General features: G+C 55.9%; 1 protein-coding gene across 6 annotated transcripts; it reads left to right on the top strand.

Annotated features, from left to right (window-relative positions):
- The first annotated feature begins 1,913 nt into the window (after nt 1-1,913).
- Furin (furin, paired basic amino acid cleaving enzyme) lies at nt 1,914-18,456 on the top strand. 6 transcript variants are annotated; one of them, XM_076545780.1, is made up of 16 exons: nt 1,914-2,028; nt 8,992-9,327; nt 9,677-9,775; nt 9,878-9,973; nt 10,406-10,534; nt 10,640-10,716; nt 11,440-11,528; nt 12,006-12,178; nt 14,000-14,212; nt 14,631-14,731; nt 14,842-14,945; nt 15,031-15,148; nt 15,264-15,443; nt 15,774-15,898; nt 16,005-16,115; nt 16,318-18,456. In XM_076545780.1, the coding sequence occupies exons 2-16, from the start codon at nt 9,151-9,153 to the stop codon at nt 16,911-16,913; spliced, it is 2,388 nt and encodes a 795-aa protein (XP_076401895.1). In that variant the 5' UTR covers nt 1,914-2,028; nt 8,992-9,150; the 3' UTR covers nt 16,914-18,456. The 6 variants fall into 6 exon arrangements, with proteins under 6 accessions (XP_076401895.1, XP_076401915.1, XP_076401873.1 ...); XM_076545800.1 differs by lacking the exon at nt 1,914-2,028 and adding an exon at nt 5,112-5,251 and having other exon boundaries at nt 16,005-16,111; XM_076545758.1 differs by lacking the exon at nt 1,914-2,028 and adding an exon at nt 5,112-5,251.
- Nucleotides 18,457-18,849: the final 393 nt, after the last annotated feature.

The following is an 18,849-nucleotide window of genomic DNA, read 5'->3' as shown; positions in this document are numbered from 1 at the left end:
TGGAGAAAGCACCGCCCTCCCCCAGGTATTAGCTGACTTTTTCCCTTGCAGTATTTGGTTTAAGGATTAAAGTTAGTGGAGGAACCTGTCATTTCCAGAATCATCTGTTTCTTTCCTGGCTACCCACACTACATTCATTGTTTCATTTCTCAAGCCTTGATAATGCTGCTCCAGACATGTCAGTCTGGTGTCATGTGACCCGACTAAGCTTTCCTGAGCCGCAGGACGGAGGAACAGCTTCTCCATGACCCCCCAGCCAGCTGTTCTCCACACTCTTACCCCCTCTTTCTTGTTATCCCCTGAACCTACCACCTGCCCCACCCCCTTTTTGGAGACAGGCTGTAGTCCAGGCTCATCTCCAACTTGGTTGTAGCTGAGGCTGCTCTTTACTCCTGATCCCCCTGCCTCCACTTCCCAAGTGCTGGGATTACAGATGTGCATCACCATGAGCAAGTTTTATTTTATTTTAGTAGGGTCTTCCTATGTAGTCCAGGCTGGTCTCAAACCCACACCAGTCCTCAGCCTCTCTGAGGGCTGGGGTTATAAATGTGACCATCACACCAGACATTTGTGAATTTCGGTACTACAGTAACTCTCATTTATAGTAGGACCAAAAAATGAGCTACTCCCTAAGTGAATTTTCAGAGTAATCTGTGAAACCCTAAAACTGCAAGCAACCAAAAATCAGCTTTATTAACGTATAATTGACATACTATAAACTGCATGTATTTAAAGCATACAACTTAATATGTTTTGACACATGTACACACTCGTGACAATATCACCACAATCAAGATAAGGAACATGTCCATCATCACCGAGGCTTCTTCCTGCCCTCCCTATCCACTTCCCAAGCTATCATAGATCTGCTTTCTAAAGACATGTCTAATGCTAAGATGTCTCACCCATTTCCCCACTTTAGTCAATAGAGTATGATCCTGAGTCACCTTGTCATTAACATTCTGAAAGTGATGTCCTCAGATGTCCTGAAGATGTGTAACATCGTTTGCTCTGAACACTAAATAACCCCATCGTCATACTGCCATCCAAGGTGGCTTGGCACCCGAGGGCCATCTGGGCATACGGTTCCCAGCCAAAACTCCTAATGCCTCCAGACCGGCACAGCCACCTCCACCTTGTGACCTGTCCATACCTTACTGTGGGTCAGAGGTTTCCCTGGGGGGAGTGATTTTGTCACTGGGAGGGAACTGACAAAGTCTAGGAACTTAGGGCGTGTTATTACTGTGGGAGTTGCATCTGGTGTTGAGACCAGAAAGGTGGCCAATGTTCTACAGCGCCCAGTCGGTGCACACCATAGAGACGAAGCTGACCCAAGGCGTCAATAGTGTAGAACTACTGTACGGGACGTCCCCCTGTGCGGGACGACAAACCAGTGGCGAAGCTCAATGTCCGGGGATGGTGACCAGCTGTTAAGGTGAAGGAGGAGCAGCAGGCTGGTTGGAGTAGCGAGGTCACAAAGGTAAAGTGAAGGACCCTGCTGAGTCCCAGGTCAGAGGCAGCTCTGGCTTCCTGAGGACAAGCCCTCAGGGAACCAGGGCACGACACCCAGCAGGTATTCAGCCAATGCCTGGCAAACAGGGCTGCGCCCAAAGCATTTATTAGGTGCCTAATTGTGGGTATCACTCATTGGGCACAGAAGGTGAGGACCTGCAGCTGGCCAAAGGAAGCCATTCAAGCCTCCAGCGGCCGGGATGCAGAGGAGCCAGCGGGAAAAGGCAAGTGCAGACCCACCCCAATAAATGAACACGAGAAGGACGGCTCACGTCGGGCTCCAGGTCCAACGTGACCAGATATGTCACCGCCAGATCACTTCTAGCTTGGAGCTCCTCCCCCACCTACAGACACCCGTGTCGGCCTGCCATATAAAGGGTTTTTTCCCAAAGTGGTTTAGCCAGAACTGGAAAGTTACTGCCTGGCGTGGCAGGAGCCTCACCGGAGCGCCAGCAGCCAACAGGGAAGCAGAAGCAGTCAGGATGGACCCTGGGTTCTCTGGAGCTACACGGTGAAGTATGGGCACACTTTACTCTGTTTTGTAAGACTCGGAGCTTTCGTTATTGTCTTATAGGAGCTATGGAGACAGTACGGAAGATTCAGGTAAGAAAAGAAAGAAAGAAGAAAGGAAGGAAGGTAGGAAGGAAAGAAAAAGAAAAAAGAAGGGGAGAGAGAGAGAGAGAGAGAGAGAGAGAGAGAGAGAGAGAGAGAGAGAGCCAGCACAGCAAACAGAAGCCTCTCCCATCCCTTGGGGAAGGACGCATCCTTTATACACACATGCTGCGTACAGTGACTTAACCCAGGACTGCTACTGAAGGCTTCTGGGTGCCTCAGGGTGGGGGAGGTTCCAAAGGCAAAGACTCCCACAGCTCCTCAAGGGGACAAAGGGACTGAGTGGATTTTAGCTCTACGGCTCCCTATGGTTAGTTATGGATCAGCTCCAAATCTAAGGATACAGAGAGATCCGACCCTTCCTCTTCCTGCCCCCACCCCCATGACCCACTTCCCCCATCTCTAGACGCCAGTCACTCCAAATCCAAAGGATTCTGTAAAACAGATAAGTGTCTCCAGAGGGGACTGGACAGGAGTTGAGTGTGAGAGACAGCTGAGCTTCCTGGATGCTCAGGCTTCAGCTCAGTGGGTAGAGGGTGCTGAGGATGCAGTACCTGCCCACAGGACCTGTTTCAGAGGCAAGGCATCTCCCTCTAACTAGTCTGAGAAAGGCTTCCAGATTCTTGTCAGCCGGATTGCTGCAAATGCACTCTACGAGAACTTCCAAACGAGAGCAGAACAGAGTGGAAGCAGCCGCGGGGTAAGCCGGGCAGCTGCTCACCTGCTGGGTCCCTCCACATAGCCCTCCTCCTCAGTGAGGTGCCTGTATAGATTCCCTCAACCTCTCAAAGCAGTATCGGGCGGGAAGGCTGGGCAAGAGAAAACAGTCGTGCCTGGGTACAGCCTTCAGGGTTGGCTGGTTCTTCCCTTCCACAGATCCACTGAGACTCCTCTGGGCCAGCCTCCCAGGATGGGTGGAACCACAGAGGCTTTCATTCTGGGGTGACCTTTCTTTTAGGTCACAGGACAATTGGGAGGGGCACTGAGGGGGGACTCCCTTGCTAGATAGGGCCAGCCCTGTCTTCCCCTAAATGGGTGCTGTTGCTCACAGCCTGAGGAAGGACTCTGACTCACTTCCTGCCTCAGTCTTACCACAGGAACATTGTTCTCCCAACTGTGCTTGGTGAGCGCTGGTAGGGGTTCCCCCACAAGTGTCCCCCGCAGGTCCCAGCTCCTCCTAAGAGAAAGCACGCACAGCCCGGGAGCAGCAGGAACAACTGACAGACTTATCTACTAACCCTCAGGACTCCATGTCTGCAGTGTTTTTAAGGGTGCTCAAATTATAGCAGAGTCCATTAACTGCATACACATTTCCATTTACAGAGGGGTAAATCGAGGCTCTGGGAATTTAAGGTTGGCACAATAGTGTTACAGGGATTTGAGCCCAACTTTGCTATGACTTTCCATACGAATCACTTTATATATATACTATATATTTATATATATAATACATATACACACATATATTCCTACACACATATGTGTGTGTACATATATATGTATATACATTTTTTGGGATTTTGGTTGGCTTAAACTTGTGGCCATTCTCCTGCCTCAGCCTCCCCAGTTCTGGGATTGCAGGCAAGTGCTACCACTCCTGGCTCCTTAGCACATTTAACCTCCCTGGGCCTAAATTCCATCCTCAGAAGAAACAGCCAAGATGCAGAAAAGGTACCTAAATAACCGCTGTGTGAACTTCCCGGGGCTTGTGGTTCGGAAGAAGAGTTAACACATGGAGCCGGTTAGGATGGTGCCTAGCTCCTTAGCACTCGGTGGCATTTATTTCTATGACTGTACAGAGCCCCACGTTAAAGACACACGAGGAGAGGATGGAAGAGGATTATGTAGCCAGGTTATCTCACAAAGAGCAAGAAGGGATGGGCAGAGGCTGCTGACGACCTTGGAACAACCCAGCCTGGGAAGTTCTTGGCCCGTTTCCCCTCTTCTTTCTCAGCTCCAGCAGAATGTCGACCTCAGCCAAGTAGCACAGCCGTTTTCTAGGGCAGGAACCCAGGGAGGGAAGGGCTCTGGCTGGTATATTCTAAGTAGCTTGGAGTGGAGCCCTGCCAAATCTGAGGCCTGCTCAGTTGGGTGACTTAAGGGAGATTATTTAAACTTTTCGTGCCTCAGTTTCCTTATCTGTAAAGTGGGATTAATAAATCAGCCTGAACGGACTATGTGGATTAAAGAATGTACATAAGGAGGCGATAATGTGAACTGATTGGCCCGGTGCCTGGCTCTCGGTTGTTGCAGGAAGGAGAGAAAAAAAAAAAAAAAAAGCCCAAACATAAAAGGAGGTGGGCTATTTCTGTTTATCCACCTGTCTCTCCAGAAGCAAATAAAACTGTGACTCCTCTAGCAGGAGGCGCGAGGGCTGCTCTGCCGCTGTGAGGTCCGACCTGGGAGTGGAGTTGCCCCAGGTCCGCCATCCCAGGGCGCTGCCCGGGACTAGCCCCAAACTCGGGGCTCTGGAGCCGGGATCGCGGGGAAGGCAGGGCCAGCCTGGGCTCCTCACCCGGGTCTGGGTCTCCGAGACCGCCCGCCCGCCCTCCCGGGAGTCGGCGAGGCCGAGAGCCGAGCCCGGCGCAGCCCGAGGGGCCTGGGGGTGGCGCGCAGGGACCGCGCTCCTACCCGCCCCGCCGGCAGCCGTAGCCAGGGCGCCCTAAGGCCGCGGGGCCCGCCGCGTGCAGCGCTCGGAACGCCCGCCCGCCAGCCACCGGCGGCGGCGGCGGCGGCGAGCGGGCCGGGCCGGCGGCGGCCGCGGAGCGCGGAGGTGGCGCCGCGAGGGGGAGGGGCGCGGCGCGGAGGAGGAGGAGGAGGAGGAGCCGGGGCCGCTGCCGCCACCGCCGCCGCCGCCGCCGTGACAGCGGCCCGAGTAAACAAGCCGCGCCGCCGCGGCCGGGCCGCTGCCCCCGCCCGCGCCCGAGCCCAGGCCGAGCCTTGCCCTGGTCGCCGGCCGGGCCGAGGCCGCGCCGCCGCGCCTCCCCGCCTGCGCGCCGTGACGCCGCTGCCGGGCGCGGGGACCGCCCGAGCCAGGCCCCCGCCGCCGGGCTCTGCGCTCGGCCGAGGGGGTGCCCGAGCAGCCGCGGCGCTCGGCCGGAAAAGTTTCCCCGCCTGGCTCCCCAGGGTAAGCGGCGAGGGCGCGCGGCCCGGGGCCGGGAAGGCGGCGCGCCGCGGAGCCGGGCCCGGAGCGGGCGGGGGAGAGCGTGGAACCGGGCGGCGCAGCCCCGGGCCTCGGCGGCCGCCGGGCTCTGGCCGCGGGTTCCCGGCCGCCGCGGTGGGAGGACGGGAGCAGAGCAGCCCACCTGAGCGCGGGGCTTGGGCCCGCGCCGGTACTTTTCCGCTGGGGCCAGGGCGAGCCCTCTGACCTCAGGAAACGCCGGCGGGGCCCCTGCTGGGGCGGGCTGGGCTGAGCATTCCGCGGGCGCTGGGTGCTCACGCCCGCCCGTCCGCCCGCCGTCCTCCGGGGCCCCGGCGGCTCGGGCCTGTGCCCCACGGGACGCGCTTCTGGGAGGACGCGGGGTCCTCGGGCGCCCCGCACACCTGTGCGGCCGGAGCAGTCGGGGGCGGGATCCGCGGGCGGGCGCGCGCAGGCCGGCTTGGGGAGATCCGGGTGGCCTCCTGCCGAGGCCTGGCCGAGGCCCCTGCTGCCCCCCATCGGGTGGCTGGCTGATGGAGGGGCGGCCTGCTTGCCAGACAGGTCTGACGGCAGACCCTAGCCGGGTCAGTGCCCACTTTCCCCCCCGCCCCTGGTCCTTGCGCCTGGGGGAAGCCGACTTTCATCTCTCCGGAGCGCCGGGATTCTCTCGGACTTGGGAAGTGCCAGGGCAACGCAGGTGATGCGGTCCAGGGAGGGCCTGTGGCTGCTGGCCAGGTGTGGACACAGCAGATTCGGTGTGTGTTTGTTTCCTGTATCGGGCTTCTATCTAAAATTTACGTGTTTAGAAAGAGGATTCGTTGGTTTAAAAAGAAAAAAAAGTTTGAAAACCGCTGCCTTAGTCATTCTTAACCACCAAGGAAACTGAGGCCCAGAAAGAGGAAATGACTTGTCTAAGATCCCGCAGGGAACGGTAGTTGAGCCGGGACTAGGAGTTAGAATTTCAGGAGTGTGTCTGTATGCCTGTACCAGGACGGGCCCTGGGTCCTCTGCTGGAAAGGGGGACCTGATTGGGTTTCCCAGCAGTCTTCAGTGACTTGCTCTGGGGCTGTCTCAGCCAGGTCGCCAGGTCCCAGGAAACAGCAGCCACACCTGGTGGTAGGTGAAGTTCTGATACCCGGGGTGCTTGTCTCTGTTGGCAGGTTCTAGGGAGGGAGAAAGACTTTGCCCAGGCTGGGAACAGCACCATAGTTCAGTCTGTAGCCAGGCCCAGAGCTGAGTGCTGGGCAAGACTGACCCAGAGAGGCTAGAAATATATCCACCCTCCTGGTTTGAGACAACTGGGACCCAGAGGGTGAGTCAGAGTCTGGGATGGGGGTGGGGAGCAGCCTGTTCATTCATTGTTCTCCGCTATTGGCCGTGTGTGTGTGTGTGTGTGTGTGTGTGTGTGTGTGTGTGTGTGTGTGTGTGTGTGTGTTGGGGGAGTGGGCCTCCCTCTGTGTCAGATGTTGAGGCAGGGCTGTCTGATGTCTGGAATCCATATCCTACTCTTGCCATAGGTGAGGACACTTGGTGGAGGGAGGCAGATCGCCTTTCTTGGGGGTGGGGGAGCCCGTTGTGCCTGGAGCTGGATTGCTTGCTTTGGAGTGCTGCAAGGTAATTAAATAGTTGGTTAATCACCTTCAACGCCGGGCAGTTGTGGCTGCCTCTACAGTTTGCCGGAACCTGGGCTAGACCCAGGCGTAATTTGGATTCTGTAAGCAGGTCTTACAACTCTGGGCAGGGAGTCTGCCTGGTGTTTAAACTCAAAAGGTTTTAGCTGTGGCAAGAGAACAGGCCCTGTTTCCATACGATTTTGCCTCTTAGCCCCTCATCTTCTTAAATGGGGGCTTGGAGTTCCGGATCGGTCATATACACAGTGGCTTTATCTCCCAAGGGGACATGGAGCTGTAACTCCCAGGCATGTCTTGGGAGCCCTTTGGACTCTGCCCTTCGGGCATGGATTCTGCACTGTGGATGTCTCTTGCCATCAGCTGTCAGGTTATTTTGGTGTAAACTGAAAATACTCCAGGAATTGTGTGTGGAGTCCCCTCAGCCTGTAGGGTGAGATGCAGAGGTTAGGGAGGCCTGTTGTAGCTCCTGGAGAATCAAGGAGTTTCCAGAGGCAAGCACATCTGTCCAGCTCCCCAGCAGCGGCGTGTGCCGAGGCGCTTCATTTCACCGCCTGGTGGCATGGCCGCCTCTGGGCTGGGACAGGGGAATGGCAGGGCCATCAGGATCCTTGGGCAGACACAGAAGCTTGCCACAGAGACAGGGTACCCCAGCAGCCTCTGGAACGTCTCCTAGCTTCCACCTACCCCAGGAGCTTGGCTTGTGGCTAGTCAGAGGCCTCTTAAGGGGACAGTTATGTGAGCCCGGTGGAGAGGTCTTACCGGCTGTTTGCTGAAGGAAGAAAAACAACGCTCAGGACTATTGATTCAGCCTCACCTTGGTGTTCCTGGCTCAGCAGTCAGCATTTGCCCCGGCTGCCCGGCTCAGATTACGCAAGGTGGTGGGTCTGGAACAAGGGAGGGGGCAGTTCTGGGGCCTGCCTCTAAAGATGGCTGTCATCTCAGTCCCGGAGAGGGGTGAAGCCTCAGGAATCCCTTGTGCTCAGAGCGTGGTTTCCCAGCCTCCCTCCCAACCGAAGTCACCCACTCTTCCTCGCAGGGACTGAGAGTCCTTTCCAACAGCTCCCTACAGCTCACCGTTTCTGCTGAACCAGGACACCCTGATGAGCTGGGCAGACCCTTTGATTTTTTTAAGAGCTAACATTATTCTTTTATAAAATATACCTAGGTATTATGAGAACACACAAAGAAGAAAAGTAACAGTTGCTACACATAATTCTCACCATCTCCACGGAGCCATTGTTAACATTTTAGTGTGTGTCCTTCCAGATTTTGTTTTGGTTATGCATAAATATACATGTATAGTTTTAAGAAAACAAAATGGAATCGTGTGTACATGCCATTTTCTAATGTATCTTTCTTTCTTTGGTTATTGTTTGTTTTTTGTTTTGAATGACTCAAGCCCGGCTTGTATTCTTAATGGAGAAAGGCTTGTGGAAGGAGATGGTGGGTCCAGAGACAGCGCGGGGGTTTGTGGAGCGTGCGTGCGTGTGTGTGTGTGTGTGTGTGTGTGTGTGTGTGTGTGTGTGTGTTGAGGCTTGCGGGTGTTGTGTCCCTTGGAACTGGAGTTATAAGCAGTTGCGAACCGTCCAGTGCAGGTGCTGGGACCAGAACACTGCTCCTCCACAGGGGCTGTATATGTGTGCTCTTAACCACTGAGCCATCCTCTCTCCAGCCCTGACCACTGTTTCTAGTTTGGGGTTTTTTGTTGTTGTTGTTTGGTTTGCTTTGGTTTTTGTTTTGTTTTGTGACAGGGTTCCCCCCCCCCCCCCGAAGCCTGCAGCTTGTGAATTTGGGTAGTCTGGCCGGCCAGCAAGCCCCAGGGGTTCTTGTGTCTCTTTCTGCCCCCAGTGCTGGGGTTAGAGATGCGGGCTGCCAAGTCTTCCTTTCTGTGTGGGTCCTGGGTCTCCAAACTCAGGTCCTCTGCTTGGGCAGTAGAAACTGTCCTACAGAGCCACCCCCAGCCCCTTGGGTTTGTTTTATCCACCTCCCCCGAAACTCCTCTTGGGCCCTGACTAAGCCTTGAAGGCAGGAAGGACAGTATTAGTGTATGATGAGAACGGGCTGACTCTTCCTCCTTTCTTCCTCTTGCTCCCTCAGGGCCGGCCCTCCTCCTGTGCCCCCAGCCCTGCCCATCTCGGCCCCATGCCCCCGCCAGTCAGCTTCGGGCCCCCGGCAGTGAGCAGGCACGTGGCAGCCAAGGCCCTGTGACCAGGCCAGGGAGACGGGAGCTCCGGGGTCCCAGTCATCGGCCCCCCCATGGAGCTGAGGCCCTGGTTGCTATGGGTGGTAGCAGCAGCAGGAGCCTTGGTCCTGCTGGCACCTGATGCTCGTGCCCAAAAGGTCTTCACCAACACCTGGGCTGTGCACATCCCTGGAGGCTGGGCTGTGGCGGACAGCGTGGCCCGGAAGCATGGGTTCCACAACCTGGGCCTGGTAGGTTGCTGACCTGGCCCTGTTGCTGTAACTTCAGGACGTTGCCCCGCGGTGGGGAGGGGAGGGCGGGGGGCGTTGGTACTATAAAGCAGTTGGTCTCCCAGGGCATCTGGGCAAGAGGCAGGTTCTGGGTGGCTGGGCTGGGGTCTGCAGCGTTGCCCGTTAGTGGACCTTCATCTCAGTAAGGGTGCCCCCTCTACCCCCTGCATGTTCTCGCGGGTCTTAAGCAGAGAACAGATGCCCCCCTCCCACCTTGTGAGCATCCCCAGCAGCCTCGTCCGCCCCCTTCTCTGCCTCCCCCAGGGCCTGGCAGATGGAAGGCCATCTCGGTCTCACTGCTTTATTGCAGATCTTCGGTGACTATTACCACTTCTGGCACAGAGCAGTGACAAAGCGGTCCCTGTCGCCTCACCGCCTGCGGCACAGCCGGCTACAGAGGGAGCCCCAAGTAAGTACGGCCCTGGCCCTTCTGGCTGCCACCCCTTCTGTTCTAAGCCCCCCAACACTGCGTGCCCCCATACACACCCCTTACCACCTGTGTCATTCCTAGGTAAAGTGGCTGGAGCAGCAGGTAGCGAAGCGAAGGACCAAGAGGGACGTGTATCAGGAGCCCACAGACCCCAAGTTCCCCCAGCAGTGGTACCTGGTATGCACCTCCGGGGCTCTGGGCCTCCCCCTACCTTTGCGAGGTGCTGTGAGTGAATGAGCCTCACTCTGAGGCTTCTGGTCCTTTCTCTTTTCTGCCGTTAACACAGTGATTCCCAACCTTTCTGATGCTACGACCCTTTAATACAGTTCCTCACGTTGTGCTGACCCCCAACCATACAATTATTTTTGTTGCTACTTCATAACTGTAATTTTGCTACTGTTATGAAGTATAACGTAAATATTTTTGGAGACAGGGTTGCTGGGGGGTCATGACCCACAGGTTGAAAACCACTGCTCTAGCCCATCCTGCCTTCCCAGAATCTGCATTCCCAGTGGGAACCAGCAGTGGCATTTTAAGAGCTGGGATGGATGGAGATGGAGGTTTGGGGGTGGAGTGGGTTCTCCGTTGATGGGCTGCTTGTCTCCGCAGTCTGGCGTCACTCAGCGAGACCTCAACGTGAAGGAAGCTTGGGCCCAGGGCTTCACAGGTCACGGCATCGTGGTCTCCATCCTGGACGACGGAATCGAGAAGAACCATCCTGACTTGGCGGGCAATTATGTGAGGAATGGAGGCGGGTGCTGTGATGCCTGGGAGGGTCTCTAGGGGCTGCTGTGTTCTCTCGCTGTGGTTAGGCCGCTCCTCATGACGGCTGTGTTCTTGCAGGATCCTGGAGCCAGTTTTGATGTCAACGACCAGGACCCTGACCCACAGCCTCGGTATACACAGATGAATGACAACAGGTGAGGAATGCTAAGCTCCTGGCCTCTGAGCCTCTTCCTCTTGTCCATGAAGGACACAAGGGTGAGTCTGATGTCACATGTCCCTCCTAAAAACTGAAGTCTTCTGGGCATGGTGGCATACTCCTTTAATCTAACCAGATATTAGCAGATCTCCATGAATTTGAGGCCTGGTCTACCTAGGGAGTTCCAGGCCAGCCAGGCTGCATAGTGAGACCTTATCTCAAACAAAAAGACAGGCGGCGGTGGCACACGCCTTTAATCCCAGCCCTGGGGAGGCAGAGGCAGGTGGATCTCTGTGAGTTCCAGGACAGCCTGGTCTACAGAGCAAGTTCCAGGACAGCCAAGGCTACACAGAGAAACTTTGTCTCTAAAAAAACAAACTAACAAAAAACCCACAACTGAGTCTTGTTTATAGTCCTGGTTCCCCAAGGGAGTTTTGGTTTTGGTCTTTTGAGACATAGTTTCCATGTGTAGCCCTGGCTGTCATGGAACTTGCGCTGTAGACCAGGCTGGCCTCAAACTCGGAGCTCCACCACACCTGGATCCATGGGACGCTTTGATTAGAGCAAAGAGAACCGCAGGCCCCACAGGGAAGTGCGTGCACACAGGGGTGATGGAGTGGCCCGAGGTCCTTCCTGACCTCCCAGTCCTCGCGCTGTGTCTGCCCTGCCCCACTCTGTCCACCCCACCCACCCACTCATGCTGCGCTCTTGACCCTGGCAGGCACGGCACTCGGTGTGCCGGGGAAGTGGCAGCAGTGGCCAACAATGGCGTCTGTGGTGTGGGCGTGGCGTACAACGCCCGGATTGGAGGTGGGTATGAGCCGCGGCCCTGGGTCCACTGAGGGTGGGGGAACCTCTCCTGGAAGTTTTCTCTGCCCACCCGCCACCTTCCACCATGGATCTTTTGGCAGCATGCTAGTCTATGGAAGGTCCTAAGCAAACGGAAAAGCTGGAATCCCAGTGCTGGTGGCAGGGGAGAGTGGGGTGGGGGCCTTTTAACCGAAGTCTCCCCTTGTCATAGCACAGCCTGGTCCCTTGCTCCGCCGAGGCCCAAGGTTCTTTGTAGTGAAGAGTGTGTAGGCTTGGGGAGAAGGTCATAACCTCTTTCCTTTTCTGTGTCTTGTTTGTGAAAGGCAGTGATAGACGGTAGATGAGGCTTTGGGTTTCCCAGCACTGGCCTCTCCTCTTTCTTGCTCCTCCCTGGGGTTCAGGCTGGGCCTGTGCCTACGGGTGCCCCTGGCAGCTGGACCCACGCAGCACCCCTTTTCCCACCCACTCTGCGGCCAGGGGTGCGCATGTTGGACGGCGAGGTGACTGACGCAGTGGAAGCTCGTTCCCTGGGCTTGAACCCCAACCACATCCACATCTACAGCGCCAGCTGGGGCCCGGAGGACGATGGCAAGACCGTGGATGGGCCAGCCCGTCTCGCCGAGGAGGCCTTCTTTCGGGGAGTTAGCCAGGTGAAGTAGGGGTCTGGTGCGAGCCCTGGAAATCAGGCTGGCTGAGTTCTGTCTTCTCCATTGGCTCTCTTCCTTATTTTTCTATTTTAGATAGTCTGTTTTTGTTTTTGATTTTTTTCTCTTCTTTCTCCCTTCCTTCTTTTCTTTTCTTTCCTTTTTTTGGTTTTCCAATCACTGTGTAACAACAGCCTTGGCTGTCCTGGAACTCACTCTGTAGACCAGGCTGGCCTTGAACTCACAGAGATCCAGCTGCCTCTGCAGTACTGGGATTGAAGGCGTGTACTCCTTGGCCCTTGTTGTTGAGATAAGGTCTTGCTATGTGGTTTAACCTGGCCTGGAATGTGCCATGTAACCGTGTAACCCAAGCTAGCCTCGAACTCCTGAGTCTGTTGCTTCAGATTCTTGCCTGTTGGGATTTCAGGTGTCCACCACCATGCCTGGCTCTTGTGTTTCATTTTAATAGTGACACAAGAGGTCACATGAACCGAGCCTGAGGCTGGACAGCTGTCCAGTGGTTAGGAACACTGGCTGCTCTGCAGAGAGCCCGCGTGGTGGTTCACAACTGTCTGTAACTCTAGTTCCAGGGATCTGATGCCCTCTTCTGGCCTCTGAGGGCACCAGACACACATGTAGTACATGTACATACATACAGGTAAAACACTCATACTAATAAAGATAAAAATTTTAAATAATAAAAATAAATTTTATGGGCTGGAAAGATGGCTCTGCATGTTGTTAAGAGCACTGGCTGTTCTTCAAGAGGACCAGGGTTCAATTCCCAGCACCCACATGGCGGCTCACAACTGTCTGTAACTCCAGTTCCAGGAGATCTGGCACCCTGGCACGGATATTTATGCAGACAAAACACCAATGCACATTAAAAAAAAATTTTTAAACTAAATGTTATTAAAACATTAAGGAGTTGGAGACTGACAGTGTACCTTTGAATAAGATCCTGTTTTTTTAATTTTATTTATTTTTATGTTATATGTGTAAATGTTTTAATAGTTTACATGTATGTGCACCACATGCATGCCTGTTGGGATTCCCTGGAACTGGGATTATGGATGGTTGTGAGCCACCACATGAGTGCTGAGACTCAAACCCAGGTCTTCTGCAAGAGCAGCAAGTGCCCTAACTGTTGAGCTGGTTCTCTAGCCCTGATTCCTTTTTTTTTGTTTGTTTGTTTGTTTTTTAATTGGGGCAAAGATTTTCAGTGTTATATTGAGCCTAGGCATTACATGTGTTCGGCAGGTCCTCTGCCCTGGAGCTGCCTCCCCGGCCTGAGACCGTGGGTTTGATTTCAGCACCACCACAGCTAATGAGCGACAGGGGTCTAAGAGAAATGGCTTGACAAGTAAAGCATCTGCACACAGCATGATGGCCCGAGTTCAAGCCCCGGTACCCGTATAAATGTGGAAGGAGATAACCCACTCCACACAGTCGTCCTCTGACCACCACATGGGTGACCGTGGCAAGCATGACCATGCACATGTAATAATTTTTTTAGTTTAAGAGATAGAAAAAAACAAAAACAAAAACAAAGAACAAGAACCATCCATTACCCCATCCTGTGGGGATGGCCACTCAAAGCATTTTGGTGGTAAACCTAGTCTGATGTGATCTTACGCACAGACCTAAGCATGCACACATACTGATGTACAGGGATCTTTGGGGGATCTAAGAAGTGAGCTCAGAGTCTCCAGAGATGGAGGCTCCCGCCCTCCCAGGCTGCTATAGCATCTTCCTACTGCCCCTCCATACCCTGTCCCCCGCAAACTCACGCCCATCATGAGTAACCTCAGCCCACTTTGTTCGCAGGGTCGCGGAGGGCTGGGCTCCATCTTTGTCTGGGCCTCAGGGAACGGGGGCCGGGAACACGACAGCTGTAACTGTGACGGCTACACCAACAGCATCTACACACTGTCCATCAGCAGTGCCACACAGTTCGGCAATGTGCCCTGGTACAGTGAGGCCTGCTCCTCCACGCTGGCCACCACCTACAGCAGTGGCAACCAGAACGAGAAGCAGATTGTGAGTCTTACCCGGGGCTGGGGGCTGGGGGCTGGGAAGGGAGGCTTCTTGCTCTCTGCTCAGGCCCCGTTAGACCTCATCTGCTCTCGTCCCTGCGTGGCTGGAGAAGAGCAACCTTATGGAATGTGTACTGTGAGCTGGGGATTCCTCCTAGATTCTTGAGGGCTGCAGAAGCATCTCTGAAGCCCTGAGAAGTCCAGAGTCTCCCTGAAAACATCCCTTGTACTCCAACCTCTAATTGATCCACCTTATTCCTTGAGAAACTTGGCCCTAGAAGGGGCTATGCATGTTAGCAAGGTAGACGCTGCGACCCAAGTGTCTTGACTAATTCACCAGGCCGTGTGGGGTCCCCAGGGCCTGTAGACAGAAGGACAGGCCCCCCACATCCATCGCGGTCTCAACACATTGTCCCTGGCAGGTGACGACTGACTTGAGGCAGAAGTGCACAGAGTCTCACACCGGCACCTCGGCTTCTGCCCCGTTGGCGGCTGGCATCATCGCTCTCACCCTGGAGGCCAAGTAAGTGGGCGAGCAACTGCCTGTCCCCAGCGGCGCTCCCTGTAAAGAAAGAAGCTCTTTTCTCCAGCCGAGTTCCAAGAAGCCTGATCCCAGCCTTTCCTCCCTTTCAGTAAGAACCTCACCTGGCGAGACATGCAGCACCTGGTGGTTCAGACCTCAAAGCCAGCCCACCTCAATGCTAATGACTGGGCCACCAATGGTGTGGGCCGGAAAGGTAGGGCATGCTGACCCAGAGGTTTAGGCTCTGACGGAGGATGGGGCTCTCCTGCCTCCCTGTTGACCCTTCCCTGCCTCCACAGTGAGCCATTCGTATGGCTACGGGCTGTTGGATGCCGGTGCCATGGTGGCCCTGGCCCAGAACTGGACAACAGTGGCCCCCCAGCGGAAGTGCGTCATTGACATCCTAGTGGAGCCCAAGTAAAGACTGGCCCTGGCGGGGGGGGGGCGGGGGGGAGCAAATGGGGCCTGAGAGCCTCTGGGGCGCCCGCTGGTCACTGCTGGCTTGCTGACTCCCATGGTGCTTTCTGCACAGGGACATTGGCAAACGGCTAGAGGTGCGCAAGTCTGTGACGGCGTGCCTAGGCGAGCCCAACCACATCACCCGGCTGGAACATGCTCAGGCTCGGCTCACCTTGTCTTACAATCGCCGTGGGGACCTGGCCATCCACCTCACCAGCCCCTTGGGCACCCGTTCCACCTTGCTGGCTCCCAGGTGCACCCCATGTTCCCTTTGCACGCCTATTTCCTGGTTCATTCTGTCATTTTATCCCCAAGACTAGCTAAGGTCAGGGACACTTGGGGAGGGACAGCCAGGCCCTTTGGGACGACCTCATCACAGGAATCCCTTGCCTTAGACCCATTTATCATGCCAGCTGTGTGTCCCCTTGTGAAATAGTCCCCTGGTTAAGAACATCTGGGAAACAGCCTTCCTGAAAGGCATTTCCAGTCTCTGAGGTTGCCACATGGGGAGAATGTCCCGTATGTCATGGGCCAGGTGTCCCCTCTAGACCTCAGATGGCTACATGGAACTCTCTTCCTGCAGACCCCATGACTACTCCGCTGACGGGTTTAATGACTGGGCTTTCATGACCACTCATTCCTGGGATGAGGACCCCTCTGGCGAGTGGGTCCTCGAGATTGAAAACACCAGCGAAGCCAGCAACTACGGTAGTGGAGGCACTGGAGGGTGGAGGAGGGGAAGAGGAGCTGGTGGGCTCGGGGTGTTGACAGGATGCTCACGCCCTTACCTTGTCTCCTGTCAACTCCGGAATAGGGACGCTGACCAAGTTCACTCTGGTACTATATGGCACAGCCTCTGAGGGGCTCTCCACACCTCCTGAAAGCAGCGGCTGCAAAACCCTCACGTCCAGCCAGGCCTGCGTGGGTCAGTAGTGGATGTGGTTGAGGCTGGGAAAGTCGGGGGCAATGGGGTTGGGACGGTGGAGTCGGGACAGTGACCTTCAGGCAGCCAAAGGAAAGAGGCTTCTGGGGACGGTAGGTCTCTAGAGCCACCATGGACCTTGGTCAGTGGCTTAGAGGCCACAGTCCACCTGACTAATGCTCACCCTCCTCTCTTGTGCCGGCAGTGTGCGAGGAAGGCTTCTCACTGCACCAGAAAAGCTGTGTCCAGCACTGCCCACCAGGCTTCACGCCCCAAGTCCTTGATACACACTACAGCACGGAGAATGATGTGGAGGTCATCCGTGCCAGCGTCTGCACCCCCTGTCACGCCTCCTGTGCCACATGCCAGGGCCCAGCTGCCACAGACTGCCTCAGCTGCCCCAGCCATGCCTCCCTGGACCCTGTGGAGCAAACCTGCTCCCGGCAGAGCCAGAGCAGCCGCGAATCGCGACCTCAGCAGCCGCCGCCTCCCGCACTCCCCCCAGAGGTGGAGGTGGAGCCCCGGGTGCAGACCGGGCTGCTGCCCTCTCACCTGCCTGAGGTGGTGGCCGGCCTCAGCTGCGTTTTCATCGTGCTGGTCTTCGGCACCGTCTTCCTGGTCTTGCAGCTGCGCTCCGGCTTCAGCTTCCGGGGAGTGAAGGTGTACACCATGGACCGTGGCCTCGTTTCCTACAAGGGGCTGCCCCCCGAAGCCTGGCAGGAGGAGTGCCCATCTGACTCAGAAGAGGACGAGGGCCGGGGCGAGAGGACCGCCTTTATCAAAGACCAGAGCGCCCTTTGACGAGCCCACTGCCCGCCCTATCAAATTGATCCCTTCCTTGGGCACTTTTTAATTCACCAAAGTATTTTTTTATCTTGGGACTGGGTTTGGACCCTAGTTGGGAGGCAAGAGGGGCAGACACTGCTTTCTACCCCATCCTTGGGCCTACCTGTTTGCCTGAGGTGGGGTCCCCGGAGCCTCACCCCTACACCCCTCCACGTGGAGAAAGGAGTGAAATCTTTAGGGCAGCTTCCAAGGCCCAGCTGGAGTTCCTGCGGAGTGACGAGGGGCGGCCTTTCTCTGGGCCCTTGACCAGGCTACAGCCCTGCCCCTTTCCTGCCCCTCAGAAAGCAATAATGGTCCCCATCCAGGCTACAGGGAGGCTGGCCAGGAGGTACCTGAAGAAGGCGGCCACCTCTCCAAGGGCTTTTGCATTCCCTGCCCCTCTCTGGCTCCTGGATGAGCCTCCGCAGAAGCTGCAGTTGTAGGAGGGACCAAAGCCAAGCAGGCCCTTTCCAGCGTGCCCGCCCGTCCGTCCGTCCGTCCGTCCGTCCGTGCTCTCAGCCTGCCTCCGCACTCCAGGCCTCCACTTCAGCTGGGAGCCAGGCTGAGCTAGGCTGGCGCGGGCCAAGCTAAAGCTCTGGGGGCCTTAAGCTGGTGTCCTGACCATCCTGTCTATGGCACCCTCCCCCGCCCCCTGCCAGGGCCCTGTTTTCTGAGCCCGGGGCTGCCTGGGCTGTTGGCACTCACAGTACCGGCGCCCCTGGGTGGGTGGTGGGAGGGGACGGTGGCCCAGCCGGCTCCTCCCGCCTCCCACCCGATGCTGCTTTCCCCTGTGGGGATCTCAGGAGCTGTTTGAGGATATATTTTCACTTTGTGATGATTTCACTTTAGATGCTGATTTTTTTTTTTTTTTTGTATTTTTAATGGGGGTAGCAGCTGGACCATTCACCTCCTCACACCCATGCCCACCCTGCCCTTTCCGTGGCTGCGCAGCCCTGAGGTATGGGGGCTGCAGCCTATTGCTGAGGAGTAGGGGGTTAACTGAGCCCCATGTCCTGAAGAGGCGGCAGGCTGGCCAGGTGGGCTCTAGGAAAGGGGTCGTGGTAGGAGGGTAGACTGACATCTCTGTTTCAAATGGGGTTGTGCCAAGGGCTTATGGGTCGCCGGCTCTCCGGTGCCAGGGGTGGGCAGGTGGCAGCACCAAGCCCTTTCTAACACTGTGCCCTGGTGGAGAAGGCGTGGCCTCGGATGCCCCCAGCCCTCTTCTGATGTGCCTTTTGCGCCCCTCCCAGTAGGACAATCAGTCCCCTCCCGCCTGGGACCCCCTTTTTCTTTTCCCTAGCCCCTCCTGGTACCCAGCCAACCTGCCCAGGGGTGCCCCTTCTTCTCCTGCCCACCCCTCGTGGCCATCCCGGCTGGTTTTGTAAGATACTGGGTTGGTGCACAGTGATTTTTTTTTTCCTTGTAATTTAAACAGGCCTGGCATTGTTGGTTCTATTTAATGGACACAAGATAATGTTAGAGGTTTAAAGTGATTAAACGTGCAGACTATGCAAACCAAGCTTGTCTCTGGTGTGCTGCTGTTGTCCTTCCCAGGACCCTTCACTGTGGTGGTAGTGGGGGGGGGCAGTTTGGCTCAGTGGTGTCTTGACTGCAGACGGGCCTAAGTCAGAAGGCTTAAATGTCTCCAAGGGGCTGGGGGCCTCCTGTGTTAGGCAGGTGCACCAGCTTCCTGGGTAAGAAGTCCGCAGCTAGAGATGAGCCTAGAGGGTAGAGCAAGTGAAGTGACCTGGCCACCAGCTACAGAGCTGGCGTCTATGGGGAGCTTGAATGAACCAAGACGATGTGTGTGTGTGTGTGTGTTGTGTTGTGTTGGGGGTAGCTATCATCTTGACACAAGGTAGTATCTGGGAAGAGAAGCTTCAGTTGAGAAATTGCCTCCATCAGATTGGCC

This window comes from Peromyscus maniculatus, chromosome 1 (assembly GCF_049852395.1).
Source record: "Peromyscus maniculatus bairdii isolate BWxNUB_F1_BW_parent chromosome 1, HU_Pman_BW_mat_3.1, whole genome shotgun sequence".
Classification (NCBI taxonomy): domain Eukaryota; kingdom Metazoa; phylum Chordata; class Mammalia; order Rodentia; family Cricetidae; genus Peromyscus; species Peromyscus maniculatus.
Note: the sequence above shows the minus strand (reverse complement) of the source record. Positions and strands in the feature narration are given on the sequence as shown.

What these genes read in the sequence shown, in the direction of transcription:
- Furin (XM_076545780.1), top strand. Translation starts at nt 9,151, where the DNA reads ATGGAGCTGAGGCCCTGGTTGCTATGGGTGGTAGCAGCAGCAGGAGCC. An exon ending in TCCCCCAGCAGTGGTACCTG is followed by an intron (nt 9,974 to 10,405) that starts GTATGCACCTCC and finishes TTGTCTCCGCAG; the next exon opens with TCTGGCGTCACTCAGCGAGA. An exon ending in TCCACCTTGCTGGCTCCCAG is followed by an intron (nt 15,444 to 15,773) that starts GTGCACCCCATG and finishes CTCTTCCTGCAG; the next exon opens with ACCCCATGACTACTCCGCTG.